Source organism: Microtus ochrogaster, unplaced genomic scaffold, assembly GCF_000317375.1.
Source record: "Microtus ochrogaster isolate Prairie Vole_2 unplaced genomic scaffold, MicOch1.0 UNK82, whole genome shotgun sequence".
NCBI lineage: Eukaryota > Metazoa > Chordata > Mammalia > Rodentia > Cricetidae > Microtus > Microtus ochrogaster.
The window spans coordinates 924,401-944,018 of record NW_004949180.1 but is presented as its reverse complement, the minus strand read 5'-3'; the positions used below and the strand labels follow the sequence as shown (position 1 = coordinate 944,018).

At 45.8% G+C, this 19,618-nt stretch overlaps 1 protein-coding gene across 1 annotated transcript in view; it reads left to right on the top strand.

The window, feature by feature from the left end:
• The window catches only part of Ust (uronyl 2-sulfotransferase), a 285,177-nt gene that overhangs the window by 237,010 nt on the left and 28,549 nt on the right, over window positions 1-19,618 (top strand). The window contains exons 6-7 of the mRNA XM_013354990.2: window positions 1,818-1,915; window positions 4,272-4,429. Coding sequence (XP_013210444.2) covers window positions 1,818-1,915; window positions 4,272-4,429 — 256 coding nt within the window. The remainder of the gene's footprint in view (window positions 1-1,817; window positions 1,916-4,271; window positions 4,430-19,618) is intronic.

Genomic DNA, 19,618 nt, shown 5'->3' with positions numbered 1-19,618 from the left:
GGAGGCATGGGGAGGGAATGGTGGTGTGGAAAGGAGGGAACAAGAGGGGTGGGAGGGGGTGGAGGCATGAGGAGGGAATGGTGGTGTGGAAAGGAGAGGCGAGCCTTGGGAAGGGGAGTGGGGAGTGGGGGCAAGTAGGAGCAAGGTGTATGATATACGTATGGAAGTCTCAGCATGATTTATATGCACTAAGCAAAAAAAAACTTAATAAAATAAAAGTAAACCATTTCTACTTAAATCATTCAAAGTAAAAGAAATAGTAGGAGAGATGGCTCCACGGTCAAGAGCACTGGCTGCTCTTCCAGGGGACCTGGGTTCCTTTCTCAGCATCCACATGGCAGCTCACAGGCATCTGGCCTCCTTTAGGCACCAGGCATGCAACTGGTGCACAAATATACCTGCAGGTAAAATACTCATATGCTCAAAGGAAAGTAAAACTTAAAATTAAAGGGATGAAAAAAATTGTGAGATCATTTTAAAATACGTGTTGCTAAGAGAAGCGTATCACAAAAAGATGATCAGAATAAAGTTTCCCATCAAATTAAAACTCAGAAGTTATGGGTAGACTCTGTCATCCCCAGAAACCGAGAGGCTCCTTCCGAAGAAGACACTGAACTGAGTTTCTGATTCGCTGGGAGTTAAGACGGCAGCCGGCCCTTCAGTCAGGCTGTGTGCGTGGTCAGGAACTGACTCCCAGAGGCCTTGGTCTTGAGCATCCCCGTCTGTGTCCGTGGTCAGTGGCTATTGAGTGCTGCCCTTGACCTTCTGCCGGAGACATCTTTTATTTACTTCTTCCTATAGAATTTCCCTAGCAGGGCTGTAAGGAGTGCCGTTCGTCATCCTAATGGGCTCAAATGGAACCCCTTGAAGTCCCCGGGGATGTACCTTGGTCTAAGAAAAGAAGCCGAGTCAACTGCACTCTCTCAACTGGAAATTTATGACTTCCCATGGGTTGACATTGCAGGGTTATTTGTGTGTCCTATAGGGGCATGACCTTCTGAAACCCTATAGTCTACTAGCCATACACATGCCCCCTTTTCACAACCAGCCAACTCCCTGCACCTGCACCTGCACCTGCACCCTTCATGTCCATCAGGGTCTGGATGTAAGCCCACCCACTCAATTTCCACCACACCCCTGGCCTTTCCAAACTCCTGTTAGCAGTGCTGACAGAGCCCATGTCTAGCCTTATGTAAGAGAAACCTCTTGCCTTTGAAAGGGATGGGATTCCTACATTCCCAAACCCTGCTGTTGCCTTACTTATAGCCTCAGAGTTGTGCAGCTTCTCGGAAATTTAGAGACTCTTTATGAGACTTCTAGAGAGATTCCATAATTGTTTATCAGATGTCTGTATACATGTAGAAACTCACTTATATAGGATTAATCACGTTGGTAGGTGATTGACTCAAAATTCATTAAGAATGAAACTTATTGAATTAATTTCATAAACATTAATTGTCTACTGTATATCTGTGGCCTGGAAGATAGCTACCGGGGCCACTGTGAAGTACAAGAACAGGACTTTTTTTTTTTTATCATGATTATGACCCAACTAAATGTTCCTACCTTCCAAAGAGGAGGGATACAGGGTACTCAGCCAAGCAGGACACCCTGATCTGCCCAGGTCATGCACATACCTGGCCATTGCACACAGAGATTGAGAGGCAAAAGGAAAGCTTTCTTAGGAAGTCTGAATTCTCTCTGTCTGCCTAAGACTTTCAGCTGAAACGTGTGCTAATTATTTTTTTTAATTGTGTGGCATTCTGCAAAGCCCGCAAAGACCACAAGGCTTTTCACGGCTGTGTCTTCTCTCCTAGGACATTAACGAGTGCATTCTGGAAAACTACCCTGAGTGTTCCAACCCCAGGTTGTTTTACATCATTCCGTATTTCTGTGGACAGCACCCCAGATGCCGGTAAGCATGCATCCACACGGGGCAAGCGCCCTGCTGCACAGGCATTCTCATACATCCACTCTGGGGGACCCTTCTGCAGAAAGCCCCTCAACCTCCTGGAATTCAGTTCATGATTACAGTACCTCTTCAAGAATCTCCTTTGTGCTGGGCGGTGGTGGCGCACGCCTTTGATCCCAGCACTCTGGAGGCAGAGGCAGGGGGATCTCTGTGAGTTCAAGGCCAGCCTGGTCTACAGAGAGAGTTCCAGAACAGGCTCCAAAGCTACAGAGGAATCCTGTCTCAAAAAAACCATATATAAATATGTGCATTTGTATGTATATTTATATATACATACATACACATGTATATACATATACATACATACACCCACATATATAAAAATTGCCAGACTGAGTGAGGCTTTGTGGCACAGCAATAGGGATGACTACAGATAGGCAATAGGAACACCCACCAAGCCCATTCATCTGCCCAAAACACAACTGTCACCACTACCTAGCAAGACAGTGGAGACCAGTGTCAGGTGACCAGCCCGCTCCTCCACAGTGATTGTTTGTGACCCACACCCATCTCTATGCTTGGCAAGCCACGTGGAGTCCAACACTCCGGAAACACACCACGTCCAGTTTGATGGTGTCTCTAATGAGATACAGGCCACAGAACAGTGTGATTCGTCGCCTGTGGGTCACGACCCCTTTATCAGTCGAACGACCTTTTTATTGAGATCACCTAAGAGCATCAGAAAACACAGATATTTACATTATGGTTCATTAACAATAGCAAAAAATACAGTTATGAAGTAGCAAAGAAAATAATTTTATGCTTGGGGCTCACCACAACATGAGGAACTGTGTTAAAGGGTCGCAGCATAAACAGCATTAAGAAGGTTGAGAACCACTGACATAGAAAGAGACTGGTGTCCAGAGATCAAGCCAGCCTGACCCGAACACACAGCCTTCTTTACCCAGGTGCCTTACTCCAGTAGGCAGCGTACCCCAGGGCAGGCACAACATTCCTAGTTGCTTTCTTAGGTGGTACTGGAGTAGCTGTAGTTGAAATCATAGACATTGTTCTAGTACATGTCCACAACCTAGAGAAGAAGAGGGTCTTTGCATGGTGGAACCAAAGCTTGTTTTCAGGTGGGACACTGGAGAAGGGGATGGTCATGTTCCGGCCATGGTGGGCATAGCCAATTATAAATTGTGGTACATTCTTGGCATTCTTAGGCTTACGTTGTTGCTTCTGGCTGATGGTGGGTTGTGTTGTTGGTGCTGTTTTGCTCAGCTTACTGTAGCAGGGGAGTGTACTTAGGATGCGGATCCCAGGCTTTCTCTACAGCCTGGTTCAGCCAGTCTTCCCCAGCGCTTACACTGATGGTCAGTGTTCCTGGTTTGCATTTAGAGTTTTAGAGGCTGGGGATACAGGGTCAAGGGACTTGCTTTTTTATTACAATGGAGGTGTTTATTCCAAGGAATATGATCCTAGCTCCCTAATCCCACACCTTGGGCAGTGTACTCAGGAGCCTTCTCTAGTTCACACGAGGATTCCCCAGATCCACTCCACCAGTACCATTTGGTGGAACCTCTACAATAATCCTTTGCAGCAGGCAAAACTGGTTTTGTTGTTGTTTCTAAGGTGATTTTGGCTTGTCCAAAGGCCCGCAAATCTGACCTATAAGGAAATCCAGCTCTTTCCCATTTGTAACTCAAATGAACAACAAAAAAAAATGTTAATGCTTCTTAAAGGATGGGATTATTATCAGTCATGTTGGACATTAGTTTTGATCACTACAAAAAATATTAGCAGTGACTCTAACTTCATTAAATGAGTTCCATGTGGTTTATCTATTTTAAAAAAAAAGCTATTCTAACCATATGCTTGGGACCTAAGTGTCTGTGCCTGTAATTGTCTTCTATTAAATACTTAGACAGGTATATTCATTTAAGGGCTCTGGCCTGGGGCTGGAGAGATGGCTCAGAAGTTAAGAGCATTGCCTGCTCTTACAAAGGTCCTGAGTTCAATTCCCAGCAAACACATGGTGGCTCACAAACATCTGTAATGAGGTCTGGTGCCCTCTTCTGGCCTGCAGGCATACACACAGACAAAATATTCTATACATAATAAATAAATAGATAAATAAATAAATATTTTTTAAAAATCTTTTAAAAAAAATAAAATAAAATAAAGGCCCTGACCCTTGTGTACATGTTTAAAAAAAAAACTCAACTGGAGAAACCAGGGAAGAAAGGGCTGTTCTAGAATAGGCTACACCTAGGCTAGTCCTAGCGATCAGCTTTCCATGGGTTGTTGCTGCCCACCATGGAATCTCTGATGTAAAGTCACTTTCTTGTCTCTCAAGGGAGCCTGGTGAGTGGGCGCTGGAGCGTGCCAAGCTGAACGTGAATGAAAACTTCCTGCTCGTGGGGATTCTGGAGGAGCTGGAGGATGTGCTGCTTTTACTGGAAAGATTTTTACCTCATTACTTCAAGGGTGTGCTCAGCATCTACAAGGACCCAGGTAACTCCATGTGTAAGCCCGCTCCCTGAAGGGTCTGCTCCAAGGCTTTCTGGCCTTGACAACGGCTTGGGAGATGAAGGTATGCTGTGAATCTTGTGTTCCCGGGCTTTCAAAGACGGAGGAGAGGCATGAGCTTTTGACCGCAAAACCTCAAGCTTTAAGACGAAACCCAGCCTCACCAAGGCTAGGAGTTCGATGGCTGTGTCCCTCTCCTTAAACACAGAAGTCAGCTACATTCTCCGCCGGCTTACCCAAGCACATTGTTAGGGTGAACGAAGGATGTGGCTACATGCGCATGCGCACTGGAGTCCGGAGATGCAGACAGGAGTGCGGGATGAGCCACTTGAGATGAGGCGGTTTTGCCCTGCTGCTGCCCCAAAAGCCCTCTAGTGTGTGAAATTCTGGCAGTAGATTAGAAAGGGAAGCCCATTGACAATGCAATTAAGAGTTTATTCTCACAAACCAAGTGCTCCCCAAATAGAAGTGGTAAAGCAATTGCAGGACAGCCCGCTGTATCACTGTGAATATAATTACTTTGAAAATCCATCATTTATTTTTTTCTCATTATAATTATAATTTAGCTTGAGAGAAAGATGCCCTTTTGCCTCTCTCTTTCCTGAGCTTCTTAACCTACTGGCGCTGCAAGCCTTGTGTACTTATGCAATGATCTGTTTGGGGCTTTGGGCTGCTGGAAGAGTGCATGCAGGCTGGTAGAACTGTCAGACAGAGGACACACTCCCAGTGGCTGCAGGCAGTCAGATGGGGACTTGGAGCCACATCTGCAACACCAAGGACCAGGCAAAGTTACCTTTGCCTCGGGGAGCCCTTCTACTGGGGCCCTGTCATTTGGGTAAGTAGCTGGCGAGTGCTTCAGAATGTCCCAGCTCTCTCATTCAGAGTCAAAAATCTAATTTATCTGCATGTAAGAATATGCCAGAAAACCCAAAGATAAGCCCTGCTGCGAGTGTTCTCAGCAGGAAAATCAGTCTGAATAACTAGACACCTCCAGGAACGGAGGTTTGAAACAGGAACTTCACGTGCCCTTGCAACAACAGGCACGTGGAGGAGTTGGCATGAGTTAAAGGTGAGGGGTGTCAACACGTCTCTGTGTCTGATGGTGACGGCTCTGCAAGACACTGTGAGTCCGGCCCTTTGTGTGGGAGATGGCTTACCCTACATTACAGTCTTCAAAGGAAGAATTCAGTTATTCTTAGATTTGTCTATCTGTCTGTCCCCCCACCTCTTGTGGGGTGGGATAGATAAGTGTGTACATGTGTGCATGTGTACATGCGTGTGCATATGGGTGCATGCATGCGTGTGTGTGTGTGTGTGTGTGTGTGTCACAGTATCAGATAATAGACTGAACTGAATGAATCTTAGTGACACACACTTATCCCAACATCTTTTACGGGGCAGGAATGAAGACTTGTCAATTTAGATGAAGACATCTGCATGTCCATTCTTAAACACATACAAAACTCCAACAAAAAAAAAAAAAGCTTATCCCAAAGGGACACTTACCTAGTTCTTGCTGAAATTGTTTCTTATTGACTTCCTATTTTTCCAGTTTAACTAGGTGACATCTTGGAAATGGTGGGCCTTGATCCCATGATCTGTACACACATCAATTACAGTAGAGAAGATTTGTGACAATCGGATGGCTGTTAGCTCTTTCACCTACAGCTACACTCTTCCCGCCAGTAAATTCAAGCTCCCTTTCCCCTTTGAGTTTGGCAGTAGCAACATGTGAAAGGCCTCAGAAGGAATAAGGGACATCTGGTATTCTTGTGTCGTGGGATGAAAGGCTTCCAGAAAGTCCAGTACAGCTGTTCCAGGGGCTTGCATGGTGCCCTGCATCTCTTCTGCTTTCAGAGTGCATCCAGGCTCCCTTCTCCTACCCCTCTTCCAGCAGTGAAGTGATAGAAAGAATAATTACTAGCACAGAGGGCACCCCAAGACCCCTCCTCTCTGTTCTAAACTCTGCTACTGAGTGGAAAGTGTGCTGATCCATTTATAAACCCCAGGTGATGACTCCAGTCTGGCTCTCCGCTGCCGTGAAGCATGTGCATGACAAAACAAATCTTGGGCCAAGAGTTCAAAAGCTTCCGTGTGCTGTGGTTGCTTGACAGTGTCTTCTACTGTTCCCTTATGATGATACTGAAGGCCAAGCAAGCCCATAGTTCCTCCATCCTAACAGTTTCTGTATTAGCCGGGCCAGAGGATGAGGGGTGAGCGGAGACTCCTGGCCTGCTCCTTGTTGTGTTTGGTCTTCTGCAAACACAAAAGCGCCATATTACCCCGTCACTGGTGTGTGTGGTGGGTTAAAGCCACACAGATGAAAAGAGGCGTGGGTCTCTTTAATCTGCCACCAGCCACATTGTTCACATGGGGGGGCACTAAAATCATGGTGCTTCCTCCATTCAAGAATTTTAGGACTGAATGTACAATTCCGTGGTGAAGCTCTTGCCTAGCACGCCCGTGACCTGGATTTGGTCCCTAACTCTGCAACACATTTATTAGAATTTAAATTTTGCTCTGTTAGTAAAGCACTTGCTACCAGCATGAGGACTTGAATTCGGGTCCACACCCCCATTTAAGTGTCAGGCACAGTACACCTAGCTAAGATACATGAACTGGATGTCCATAAAGTTTAAACATTAGTATAAAGTATCTATTTTTTAATTAAGGGACCAAATTCCTCCAATGATTTCGGAAAGAGACAATTCTCCTTGGTGATAATCTATCCCAGCACCAGAGACAGAGACCAGCAGCTGACTGGAACTCACAGGCCAGCCAGGCAAGCTGAACTGTTGAGCTGTAGATTTAGTGAGAGACCCTGTCTCCTAAGCAACAAGGATAAGGTAGCAGGCGGTTGAGGAGGATCTCGATGTTAACCTCAAGCCTCCGTATGCACACACTCACACCTTTGCATACACTCACACACATGCCCACGTGAATTAGTACATACAGTATATACACACACTCACACGCATGCCCACAAGAATCATTACATACATCACACACTCACACTCACACATATGCCCTATTGAATCAGTACATACATTAATAGACACACTCACACCCTCACACACATGCCCATGTGAATCAGTACATACAGCGCACACACACACCACACACACACACACACACACACACACACACCTTATAACTAAGGAGGCTTAAAGAACAGTGAGGGTTCTTGGGAGCTGCGACCACTGTGGCTTCACTGACCACCTGGAAAAATGAATTAACACACAAACGGTTCAGCGGCTGTCTGTCACAGGTTCTATGCCCTGTTACTGGAAAACAGAAATGCAGGTGCCTGGTGAGTTTTAGTCATCGGGACCTCTGCAGTGACACCGAGGACATGTGCGTGAGCTTCATACCAACAGCGGCAAGCACTGGGTTTTCAGTGATGGGAGAACTAGCAAACGTGGTTGTGTTTTTCAATCAGATGAAATGTCACTTTCAGATAGGAATTGTGGTATACTTCAAACTGCTACTGCCTGTTTCTACAGCGTGTCACTTAGTGGAACTGATCCCTTTCCTAAATACTGCTTTGACGGTGCCTTCCCCATTCTTCACTGCAGAAAGGTGTGCTGTTACTGAGTAAGTTTGTCTCTGACCCTTTGGTAATTAGTCATATAATTTGTTTTTAAAAAAGTAATTTTACATTAATGTTGACTATTATGAGACCCAGCTAGTGTATCTCAGAAGTTTATGATCATAAGTAATTAATGTGGAAAGACTTTAAGGTTTTTGTTTTGTTTTGCTTTCTGAGACAGGGTTTCTCTATGTAACAGTCCTGGCTGTCCTGGAACTCGCTCTGTAGACGAGGCTGGTCTTGAACTCACAGAGATCTACCTGCCTCTGCCTCTCAAGTGTCAGGATTATAGGCGTGCGCCCCCACTGCCCAGCTGACTTTAACATGATATATAACACAGAGCATATGCTCAGATGTTCAGGTTCATCACAAAAGCTACGTCCCTTTCAGTTTATTTTCTAAATGAGTCTTCGGAGCTGATTGAGCTGGAGCTAGCGAACAAGAACTACACGGGCTTTAGCTGGGACGAAATGCCTTGCTGCTCTAACCCATGGCCCCTGTGTTAGTTACTTTGCAGGGTGCCATGGCCCAATACATGACAGAGAAGTGACCCAAGGGTGTGGGTGGGGACACTCACAGTTACAGGTGCTACAGTCCACCGTGGGGAGGGCACAGCATCAGGAAACTGAGGACCCTGGTCACATTGCCTCTGCTGTCCAGAAGCAAGAGAGAGAGGTAAGAACGAGTGGCCAGCTCTTGTTACCTCATAGGATGGTGCCACCCACCCATGGATGGTTCTTCTCGCCTTGCTCAAACTTTCTTGGGAGCACTTTCATAGCACACCCAAACATATTTTCATGGTGACTCTCAATCCAATCAAGTTTGCAGTGAGGACCACAACACCACCCTACTTCTTATTGCTTCATTTCCTCACTCACCCCTCTTTTGGATGGGAAACCGAAGCCAGACCAGAGAAGTCTATAGTCACCGCCAAAAGACGAAAGTAAGGGAAAGACTCCGGTACCTGAGCTATGAATTTTAATGTATCTGTGTCTCCTTTCCTTAACTCTCAAAACACTGAAATATTGGGCCAAGGGGTTCAGGGGGAGAGTACTTGCCTACCATGCTGGGAGCCCTGGGTTTGATCTCCAGTACCACAAATACAAAAAAGCAAACAAACCTAGCCTGCTGTGAGTGAGCTAAAGGAATATCCCTCAGACCTGATTTTGTAGGATAAAATTGTAGTGATGGTAAAAGTCAAAATAAATAAACAAATTAATTAAGAACAAGGAGCGTTTGGTTTTAGGAGCAGTACTGGCAGAGCCTGTAACCAAATTAGTCTTGTTCTATAGCGCCACCTAGCTGCTGGACTGAACAATACGGTCAACCCACAGGTTTTCTCCTTCACCAGCTTAAGTATTCTTGTGTCCAGTCCTTTTACCTTGTGTTTGAAATGCTTTCTGTTACTAGCATTATTTTAGTATGCATCTGCTTCTTTCCATTGAAATATAAACCTTGGAACACGATGGGAAACTCACGAGGCATTTATAGAAAGTCTTGAGGACACAGTTGCCAACTATTAGAATAAATTCCAAACCATCGACTTTGCAAACTAAGCCCATTTACAAGGAGGTGTTTAAGAAACTAAATTCACTCATTTTTATAGATAATGATGACAGTGTACAAATCAAATGCTGTGGCGTGTGATTGCTTGTTCATTGTGCATACGTGTCTAAGTCGGGAGACAGCCTCTTTTAACTGTATGGCTGTGACAAGGTACGCCTCTCTAAGTCTCAGTTTCCCTGCCCCTATAATGGGCATAAACATCTCCTACTTTAAAGGACTGTCGTAAGAATGAGCTGACAGGATCCATGGTCCTTAACATATACAGACATTCAGTAATGAGCCGTTGTGAGGCAAGAATAGCTGTGGGAAGCCATGACTTCAGATTCCTCTGTAATCTCTATAAGTCAGAAAAGGAGGGAAAGGACACAGGAAGGGGGGGACAAGGGAGAGGGGATCGGGTGGGAAAAGAGATTGGGTGAGTGAGGGAAGGAAAAGGGAAGGGGGAAGGAGACTTCACAGTTCTCCAGTTTCAGCTGAGCTGTGACTATGGCCCCTTCTGTCTTGAAAACACACACTTCTGTTATGTTTGATTCAGGGAAAGGGGAACTATTCTCTTCTGGCAAATTCGTGTTCCTGGAAGGGAGGATGTTAACTGGAACACCACTGCACTGACATGTTCAGAGGATAGAGAACATGTATCATTATGTCAGTAAGGGCTCATTGTTATTCCTGAATTCTTACCAGAAATGTCAGGGAGTTAGGACTTTGAAACAAATCCACCACTGAGATTTGATCTGGGGCTGTTTACCCTTGACTGGTATTGATTATTGGACATTGCGTACTGACTGCTATCTAATTAATAACTTGTGCCCACTTATTTCGTTTTTTTTTTTAATTATCTAAAGGGAAACTCTTAAGGTTTGGGTCCTGCAAGTTTGTTTTCCATATCCAAGCATCCTTAAGAATGTTATTAATGCACTGTTAGCATCTCTCCAGCAGGAGGCAGCATCTCCCCATTTTCTCCAGGAGGTAACCTTGGTTCCCACACAAAACTCAGTGCATGCAGAGGCAGCACCCATAATGTCTGAACACAGATGTATGATTATACCTTACTAGTGGCCCTCTTAGGGGTATTGAGTTTCAAACAACTTGTAATTTCATTAATTTTAGACATCTAAATTACATGTACATTTTATGGGAGTCACTGGCATTGCAGGTATCAAATAGGTTTATCTACAACGTGTGTGATGTTTATATACACATGTGTATATTGTTAGTTATGAATGTATATATCTACAATTCTAAAATACCCATATTAAATAGGTGCTGTCTTTCATCTTTTATTTCCATTTTTATTTTCTACTTCCTGTTGCTGCTAACCCAAAACAAAAACTTAAAACATTCTGGAACCTTAAAATAATTTGTTAATGGCCGAAAGAAATTCAAATAACCTATCTTGAAAACTCAATGAAAGGGTTTAAATAACTCAGTTGTTATTGCTGAGAATATGACCCCTTTCTGCTGCCGGTTCACCTCCTATCCATATTCTGCATATAGTTTTCATCAGCCATGTCTTGAGCTCGGATTCTAATACTATTAGGACTGGACTGTGCTGCACAGTGTGTGTGTGTGTGTGTGTCACTGTTATTAGTACCCAGGGTGCTGCACAGTGTGTGTGTGTGTGTGTGTGTGTGTGTGTGTGTGTGTGTGTGTGTGTGTAAACCTATCCATGTTCAAGCAAGCAGATGCATTATCTATCCTTTCTTGAGTATGGTCCTAGATCACAAAGCCAGCCACGGTGTCTAAGGAAGCATCATGTGCTTAAAAGTTCAAAGTGCACACCCACTTCTAGGTAGTCAGCTTTGCTGGCTTCTTGGGCAAGTTCTCTGACTTGGGGAAGCAGAGAAGTCTTTATTTTCTGAGCCAGAATCCCAGGCTTAAAACAGGCTGTACAACCTGCCACAGTTAACAAGTCCCAAGGGCAGTGGCAGTGTCCGAAGTTACAGAAATGACATGCAGGCTTGAGCCTCCAGAACCACCACAAACACCATAAAGTTGTGTCCTTCTGAAAGACATCCTTCAGAATCCACTAATTCATAGGCTTATGGCTGTTGAGTGTTCATAGCATACTCTCGCTGAAGGCGAAAGCTTAACGGTAACATCTGTAGATGCTGTCTGTCAAAGTAAAGTTTCTATAATAAAATCCACAAATTTAAAAATATCTATAAGGTCTGAGGGTATATCTCAGTGGCGGACTACTTGCCTGGCAGCTGTGAGGCCATGGGTTTGTTTCCCAGCACCGGGAGAAAAGAAACAAAAAAGAAAAAGAAGTCACCTTAAGTCACTGCTGTGTGCTCTTCCGCCATGTGTGGTCATCCACACTGCAGAAAGCAATTCTGAGAATGTGGGTTCTTCCTGACGGAGAGTGGGGAGGTAGAGAGTAGTGCTAGGTCCTCGGTGCAGCCGATGACCTGTCAGTGGCTGTGGGGCAGAGTGGGACATTGTCACAGGACACAAACACCTCTTTGCCATCACTGTCAAAAACTTGGAGGATCTTAGAGAACATGTTGCTTGAAAAGGCCGAAGGGATTCGGCGCCTGCAGCCTGGTAGCCCCAGTGCAGCTTACAGAAACATTGTCTGATGATGCTACAGCCTCTAGACACATTATGTTAGGAAAGCTTAGATGACAACATAAAGCAAGAGAGACAGAGTCAGAGAGGTGTGTGTGTGTGTGTGTGTGTATGTGTGTGTGTGTGTGTGTGTGTGTGTGTTATCTGCTTCCTCTATTGTTACTTCTTAAATAGTAACTACCTTGACTGGTATTTTTTTCCTTTTTTTTTTTGTGGTTTTTCGAGACAGGGTTTCTCTGTGGTTTTGGAGCCTGTCCTGGAACTAGATCTATTTACCACATATACAGTGTCTACATGTAGGAATGTCTACACCTGCATGCCAGAAGAGGGCACCAGATCCCATTATAGATGGTTGTGAGCCACCATGTAGTTGCTGGGAACTGAACTCAGGACCTCTGGAAGAGTAGGCAGCGCTCTTAACCCCTAAGCCATCTCTCCAGCCCCAGCCAATATTTTTTTAAAAGCATATTTTTCATTCGCTTGTCAACTGCTCTTGCCTCTAGGAGAACGCATCTTCTATGAGATGTATCTCCAGTGACAGCAACAGAAAGGACTTAGCTTAAAACATTGATTTTTCTAATAATAACTTTATAAAAACCAATGCTGAACACATTAACGTGTGAGTATCAAGATTTAGATGTCTGAGTTTTGCCAACCCTGAGTCAGGGTGATTTAAAAATAAACAATGTACGTAGAAAAACATCCCAAACAGTCCGGAGCCACATGACCCAGTAGGGGCATTCAGGCCCAGCATAGAAGGATGCATAGTTTGTTGCATCGTGTGGAAAGTTGCCCATTAAACCACGAATGATCACACGAGGGCCGGTGCCTTAGCTGGCCCATGCCTGTCGATCCTGCCTCCCTGGGCTGAGCCCAGGTCCCTCTCAGGTTCACTCCCCCTTCTGTTTGCACCAGTCTGGATAAGGCCACAGGATCAACAGCCTCAACTCTTTCTGTGATGCAGCATGGACCCAGGTGACCCACGCCAGTCTTAGGGCTGGCGGCTAAGCCACAGATACTGTAACGCCATGTGCCGCCCTGTCTGCTTCCTATTCTGACCACAAAGGCTCTCGCTTCCTTATGGTAACGGGTCAATTTCTGGTTCTAAGCTCCATCTGAAGTTCTCCCTTCTCTTCTCCCCGATTTCCTCCTGCACCCATTACCCTCCACCGGTCCTGTGCGCCTTCCGTAACTGCTGGGATTCCCCTCGCTGGCTTCCAGGATTCCCATGCCCCCTGGCATGGATTCCCTGTCCACTCCCATCCCTCCCCGACCTGGCCTTGAGCTGCCTTCCTCCCTAGGCGTGGTCTTCTAGGGGTCCGCACCCTGGGTGCGTCTTTTAGGACATCCTCCATCTCATGGGCCTTGATCTTTCTGGGTCCCAGCTTCCCCCTATGAGAACCCCAAATGCACACATACCCATGTCTACCTAATTTGCACACTCTCCAGACCAGGTTAGGGTACAGTTTCCCCTTTTATGAGTCATTTCCCCTAATGAAAGTTGTCCGGTGGCGACTGGAAGTGTATGGTGGGGAGTAGCGGCAGCGATCTGTGTTCAGGGTTATTTTCCTCTGCTTTAGAATGCAATCAGTTCCACCCTGAGTAGTTTTCAGTCAGGCCGACAGTAATATACGCTTTGCCCTGTGTGAGATTATGACAAAGGAATGGGCTTACTTATTGCAAATTTTAACTTCCCTGATTATTGTACAAAGCTGGCCTACTTCTAAAGCCAAGATTAAAGACCTGCCCCCCAGAGGTGGGGAGCTGGTATTTACAAAACCTTTCCACAATGTCTCTGTCCACCCAGGCATCAGTGTGGTGACGCCAAAGGGCTCTTGACAAAGGACTTGAGGACTGCCTTCGTGCTCTGGGCTGTGGCTTTACCCACCCCATCCCTTAGGAAACATATCCAGGCTAGGGGAAGGGGAGGCGAGGGGCACATAGCCCAGCTGAGGGGTGGCCCAGGCCTAGCCTGTTTTGTCTGACTCAGCACTGTACACAGAATGTTCTACTTTCTCCTAGCCAAATCTTTTTCAAGCAGACATATCATTTCTCGGTCTGTGTTTTCGTAGGCCCTGGCTTGTCTAGTCTTACAGAGTGCCGGACTGTAAAAGGGTACAGTGGAGAGAGAGGTCAGGAGCTGGCACGGCTGTCTGCTGCGGGTGCCACATGGAATGTGGCGAGCACATTCATCTCCTCCCCACAGACCCACAGAGAAGCCAGCACGACTGCTGTGGACGAGAAGACGGTGGGAATTTAAGATGTCACCTCCCTCGTCTTCCACAAGTCCTTCTAGACGCTCTGCTTGGCCGGTCAGACATGACGGGACCTATGCAGCAAAGCACGGGTTCCTAGAATTTTGCCTTCTTGTATTTATCTATTTATTAAAGTGCTGCCTCTTTAACCAAGACCCAGTCCGTCAGAAGAAGTACACCAAGATCTGTCTTTCCAGTCCAACCTCCCCACAGACTCAGCTTTGCAGGCCTGCCACTTTCAGTGCGGTTACCTGGATTTTGTGACCACCAGGCTGTCTATTACGAGTGTGTCCAGGCTGCCACATCTCGAGTGACTTACACGAGACATCATTTAGTTCTTTTATCCCATCACCCTTCCTTCTGCTTCTTCCCCCACCCTCCTGATACGACAGACATTTTGGCCCCACAGCCCGTCTACGTCACTGCTGAGGCTCACTCACGACCCACACAGTATATATCACACTTACTCACTAGTATAGCACACTTGTGTTTGACTTCTAGCACCAGATATTGTTTTTCCTGGATTTAATTAGTGCCTTTCTTTAAAGGAAAACACTTAGATTTACTTGTGCCTATCAAATTTTAAGGTTGCATCAATATTATTTTAATGCTATTTCAGTGTTGTCAAATGTCCGTTCTCCATCCTCCTGGGCTCCTCCCTCCCACTTACAATTCCTGACCTCTTGCTGAAGCTTGGGCTCATTTCTCAGGAAGCTCGCGCACAGCTGTGCTCGGTGGCCCTTTGCTGCAGTTACATGGTGGATGCCTAGTTTCCCAATCCCCTTGGGCCCGTCTCTCAGCAGGATTTCATTCACAATATGTTCCTGCATCACTTCCTAAGGCGAGGCGCATGGGATGGGGTTGCGGGTGTCTTACACCACATTTTGCTACTGTAACAGAGTTCCGCAGACTGGGTATATTATGAATACAGCAGAATTCCCCATACTGGGTATATTTTGAATATAATGGAATTCCACAGACTGGGTATATTATGACTATAACGGAATTCAGCAGACTGGGTATATTATGAATATAATGGAATTCCGCAGACTGGGTATATTATGAACATAACAGAATTCTGCAAACTGGGTATATTATGAATATAATGGAATTCCACAGACCGGGTATGTTATAAATATAGCGGAATTCCACAGACTGGGTATACTATGAATATAATGGAATTCCACAGACAGGGTATATTATGAATACAGCAGAATTCCCCATACTGGGTATATTTTGAATATAATGGAATTCCGCAGACTGGGTATATTATGAAAGCTACAGGTTTCTTGAACTTGTGGTTCTAGAGGACTGGAAATCCAAGGTAGCAAGGCTGTATCTGTTGAGGGGTAGGCATGTCCTCCTGGCAAAAAGATCAGATGGCAAAAGCACAAGAAGGGCAGTGTGGTGCTTTGGGTAAAAGTGGTTGGCACTGTTTAAGAAGGATTAGGAGGTGTGGCCATTTTAGAGGAAGTGTGTCACTGGAGATGGACTTTAAGATTTCAAAACCCCATGAGAGGCTCAGTTCTCTCTGGGTCTCTGTCTTTCTCAGTCTCTGTCGCCCCCTCCCTTCGTCCCTCTCTCTTTCCCTGCCTGCAAATCAATAGCTCTCAGCTACTGCTCCAGTTCCATGCGTACTGCCATGCTTCCCACCATGTTGAGAGCAGATAAACCTGCACAATTGTAAGCAGGCCCCTTTACATGCTTTCTTTTACAAGGGTTGCCTTGGTCTTGGCCATGGTGTCTCTTCACAGCAATAGGTCAGTGACTAAGTCGGGGAGGAAGGGGGCCAAAGTCACTTTTACTTACTCCCCAAATAATGGCATGGACCTCTCCTCCTGCCATTTCTCAAGGCCTGCCTCCTCATCTCAGCATGGGTCTTGGAAGGGCCATCGGAGCCTTAGTGGGAAGTTAGTTCCTGGCAGTCTGAACGTTTGAGAAGTCTGGTGTTCTGTTTCCTCCCTCATTACTGAGCTGGTGAGTGTGTGAAGTTCTTCATAATTACACTCCACACACCACCTTCTTTTTCTCCTTTCCCTCCAGCCCCATCTGTCATTTCTTGTTTTGTTTTTTCAGTGATTTTTATCATGAGTATTTTTCATGATATCCGGACCCCTAGGTACTTCTTTTCTGTGTACATGATTTTTCTCTCTTAGTTCTCCATATCTTTGACTTTCTCCCTCCTTTTAAAAAATTACTTTTTTATATTCTAACCTTTCCATTGATATCTTGAAGCTCTTCAGCTTAGGAAAGTCATCTTCAAATGCTTTTTTTTAATCCCCGGGGCACCAACTTCTCTGCTTGCCATTGGCTCCTTTTGAGCGTGCCATTGGTGTGGGCTTCTCTTTTGCAGTCTGGAAGCTTTCCTCTGGTGGCATAGCTCTGTCCTTAGAGAAGATGGTGCTTAAAGTGCCATGCAGTGGGAGCCGTACTGGGTCTCAACATAGCAAACGTAGGGTGGTTGGGATGTCCACTGGGAACATTTGATAACTGTCACAGGTCTCCTTTTCTCTTGAGCACATTGAGCTTTCCCACTAGAAAATCCTGAAAACGTCTTTTTGGGGGATACGAGGTGAAGTGCAGGATGGTAGGAATGTGGAGCACACATCTGGCTGTTGCTACGGGGACGGAAAAGCAGGTCACCCTGAATGCACTGGTCACTGGAGAGCTTGTATTTTAGCCTGTGTCTCTCCTCTTTTCTTCTCTGGATTAGCAAATCCCTTGGAGCCTCAGCTGCAGCTCCCCAGACTGAAGAATGTCTCCTAGGTGAAGCATGCAGCCCAGGGAGAGTTTATTTCCTAACCAGACTGCCAGCCTCTTACTGGGGACACCTAGTGCTGTTGCTGCTTTGTCTTTCAGGGCTTGCAGTGGGTGAGCTGGCACTCTTGAGTACTGACTCTAGAAGCTCCTCTCAGCTCTGCCCACTGGACGAACGCCTCCAAGAGCTCTTCATCTTCCAGGAGCTGATGGAAATCTGACATGAACATCCTTCTCCAACTTGCTGTCCTTGTGACTTTGCCATCCTTTAAGAAGTTAGAATTGCTTTAGTAACTCTGTCAAGGATGAGGAAGTAGAGGCATGTAGTTAAACCATTGCAACAAACTTTGGACGTCCCAACACTCTGGATATAGTTCTAGACAAGGTTCTAGATAAGGATAAGGTTCTGGATGTGGTTCTAGAGCCAGTTTTGTCTTCATAGATCCTGAGTTGATTAGTTATACACATTCCTCTCATGAAGTATTAGACAGGCAAGGGTGTGAGCACTGTTGTCCATCAGCATCAATGCCTTGAAGTGGTGTCAAGATTTCAGTAACAAAACCAAAACAACTCAAGGTCCCGTTCATGGGAAGTCATCAGTGTGACCTATGCTCATTGCTCTTAGGAGGAAGCTCTGAAAGGTTTAAATCTGAAATGACCCACACAGGGTCCTGTTTGGAGCACTTGGTGACTAGCTAGTGGCTGCTATTTGGGAGAAACTGTGGAGCCTTTGGGAGGTGGCACCAGCTGGTGGAAGCAGTAGATAGTTAAAGCTTATAGCTGGCCCTACTTCCTATCTCCTTTTGCTGGTCCGCTAGGATGTGAAGAGTCTTTACCACGTTCCCGCCATCATGAACGCTTCCATTCCTGATATGCTCTCATGGACTGAAGCCCTCGGAGACTGTGAGCCCCCATAAACCCTCCTCCCCTTAATATGTTTCTGCCAGGTATGTCAATCACAGTGATGTGAATGTACTTAAACAGGGACTACATCCACAGTTTTAAATCGCTAGAAGACATACTGGTACCATATCCGAGGTCTCTTTTAGAGGAGGGCTCACAGGTTAAGACCTGATTTAAAAAAAAAAAAAGAAGGACTCCTGAGACTATTAGTTGAGGTCAAGGCTATTCAGAAATACCATTGGGTTGAGCCTGATAAGAACAGTCCCCGCTATGTCCTGTGCTGGCAGGCACTCTTTTAGGAGAAATGTCACTGTGAATGTCCACAGACCATGGTGACAGCTTCCAGGGAAGAGAGCTGAGGTCCTGGCTGGGCGAACACTGTCAGTCAGCTAATGTACAGAAGATGATGCCATCGAAGGGTCTGGGCTACAGCTGTTTGGGTAGCAGTAGCAACAGCTTGTATAATCAATGTGTCATGACGAACGCAAACAAAAGCCAGCCCTGAAATTCCAGCCACATTGTGTCCAAGCCAGTACAAAAATCATATAACCATTGGAGGGTTTTTTTTTCCCCTCTCTAAATATCTTCCATATGGGCCAGGGTGTTGGGACTGCCTGCTGGAACCTCCTGCGTTCACTCAGAAAGTAAGTCAGTGGGAAAAAAGAGCTTGAAGGAAACCCAGAGGCACAGTGCGGGGAGGTTCCCTGGTCAGGCTCATCCCCCTGGTGTGGTTGAGAAACCCATCACTTGTCCTAGGAGTCACAGGAGGAAGGGTGCTCTTGTCTGGGAGCATGACCCCATGGAGCCTCTGTGTCTGCAGTGACCCTGGCCATAGCCAAGCCCTGTGACCCAAAGGCTAAGAACCCAGAGTGGAGCCAGTTCACACGCAGCATGCTGGCAGCCTGTGAGGGGATAAGAGCAGGGACCCGGAAGAAGCATTTGGAAACCAACACGCTGATTTGACAAGACCACAGCCATTTATTTATTTTTTTTCTAGCAGCTTGTCTTTACTGAAGTTTACAAACCGTATTCAGCTGAGGTAATTTGGGGGTGGGGGATTCAGAGTTTATTTGAGAAACCTGGTGTAGCTTCTGCTGCCTCAGGATTGCCAACCCTGTGAGGTAAAATGCCTTCACGTGACAAGACCAGTTTTCAGGTGTTTGGGACTCTTGCAGCACCATGGTTTCCTGTGTGATTGAGCTTCAGGGCTTGAGTGTGTCTTGCCTCACAGCAGGATTCGGACGCCAAAACTCAGGGAGACGAGTTTCCTGCGTTCAGTTCCTTTCTGATCTAAACTGTTTCAATTGATAGCTACATCTCTACACTTAGCACAGTACCTCAAACTGGCCTTGGCTTGTTGGCTTCTTTCTTTTCAGCTCTGTTAGGTGGTGTTAGGGATTGGATTGTGTCCCTTATAATCGTGTTGAAGTCCTAAGCTTTTACACCAGACAGCATGACCTCTTTAGAAATGAGGTGTTTGTACATAGACTCTAGTTGAGATGGTCGTACTGGGTTAGGGTGGATCTATGGGAC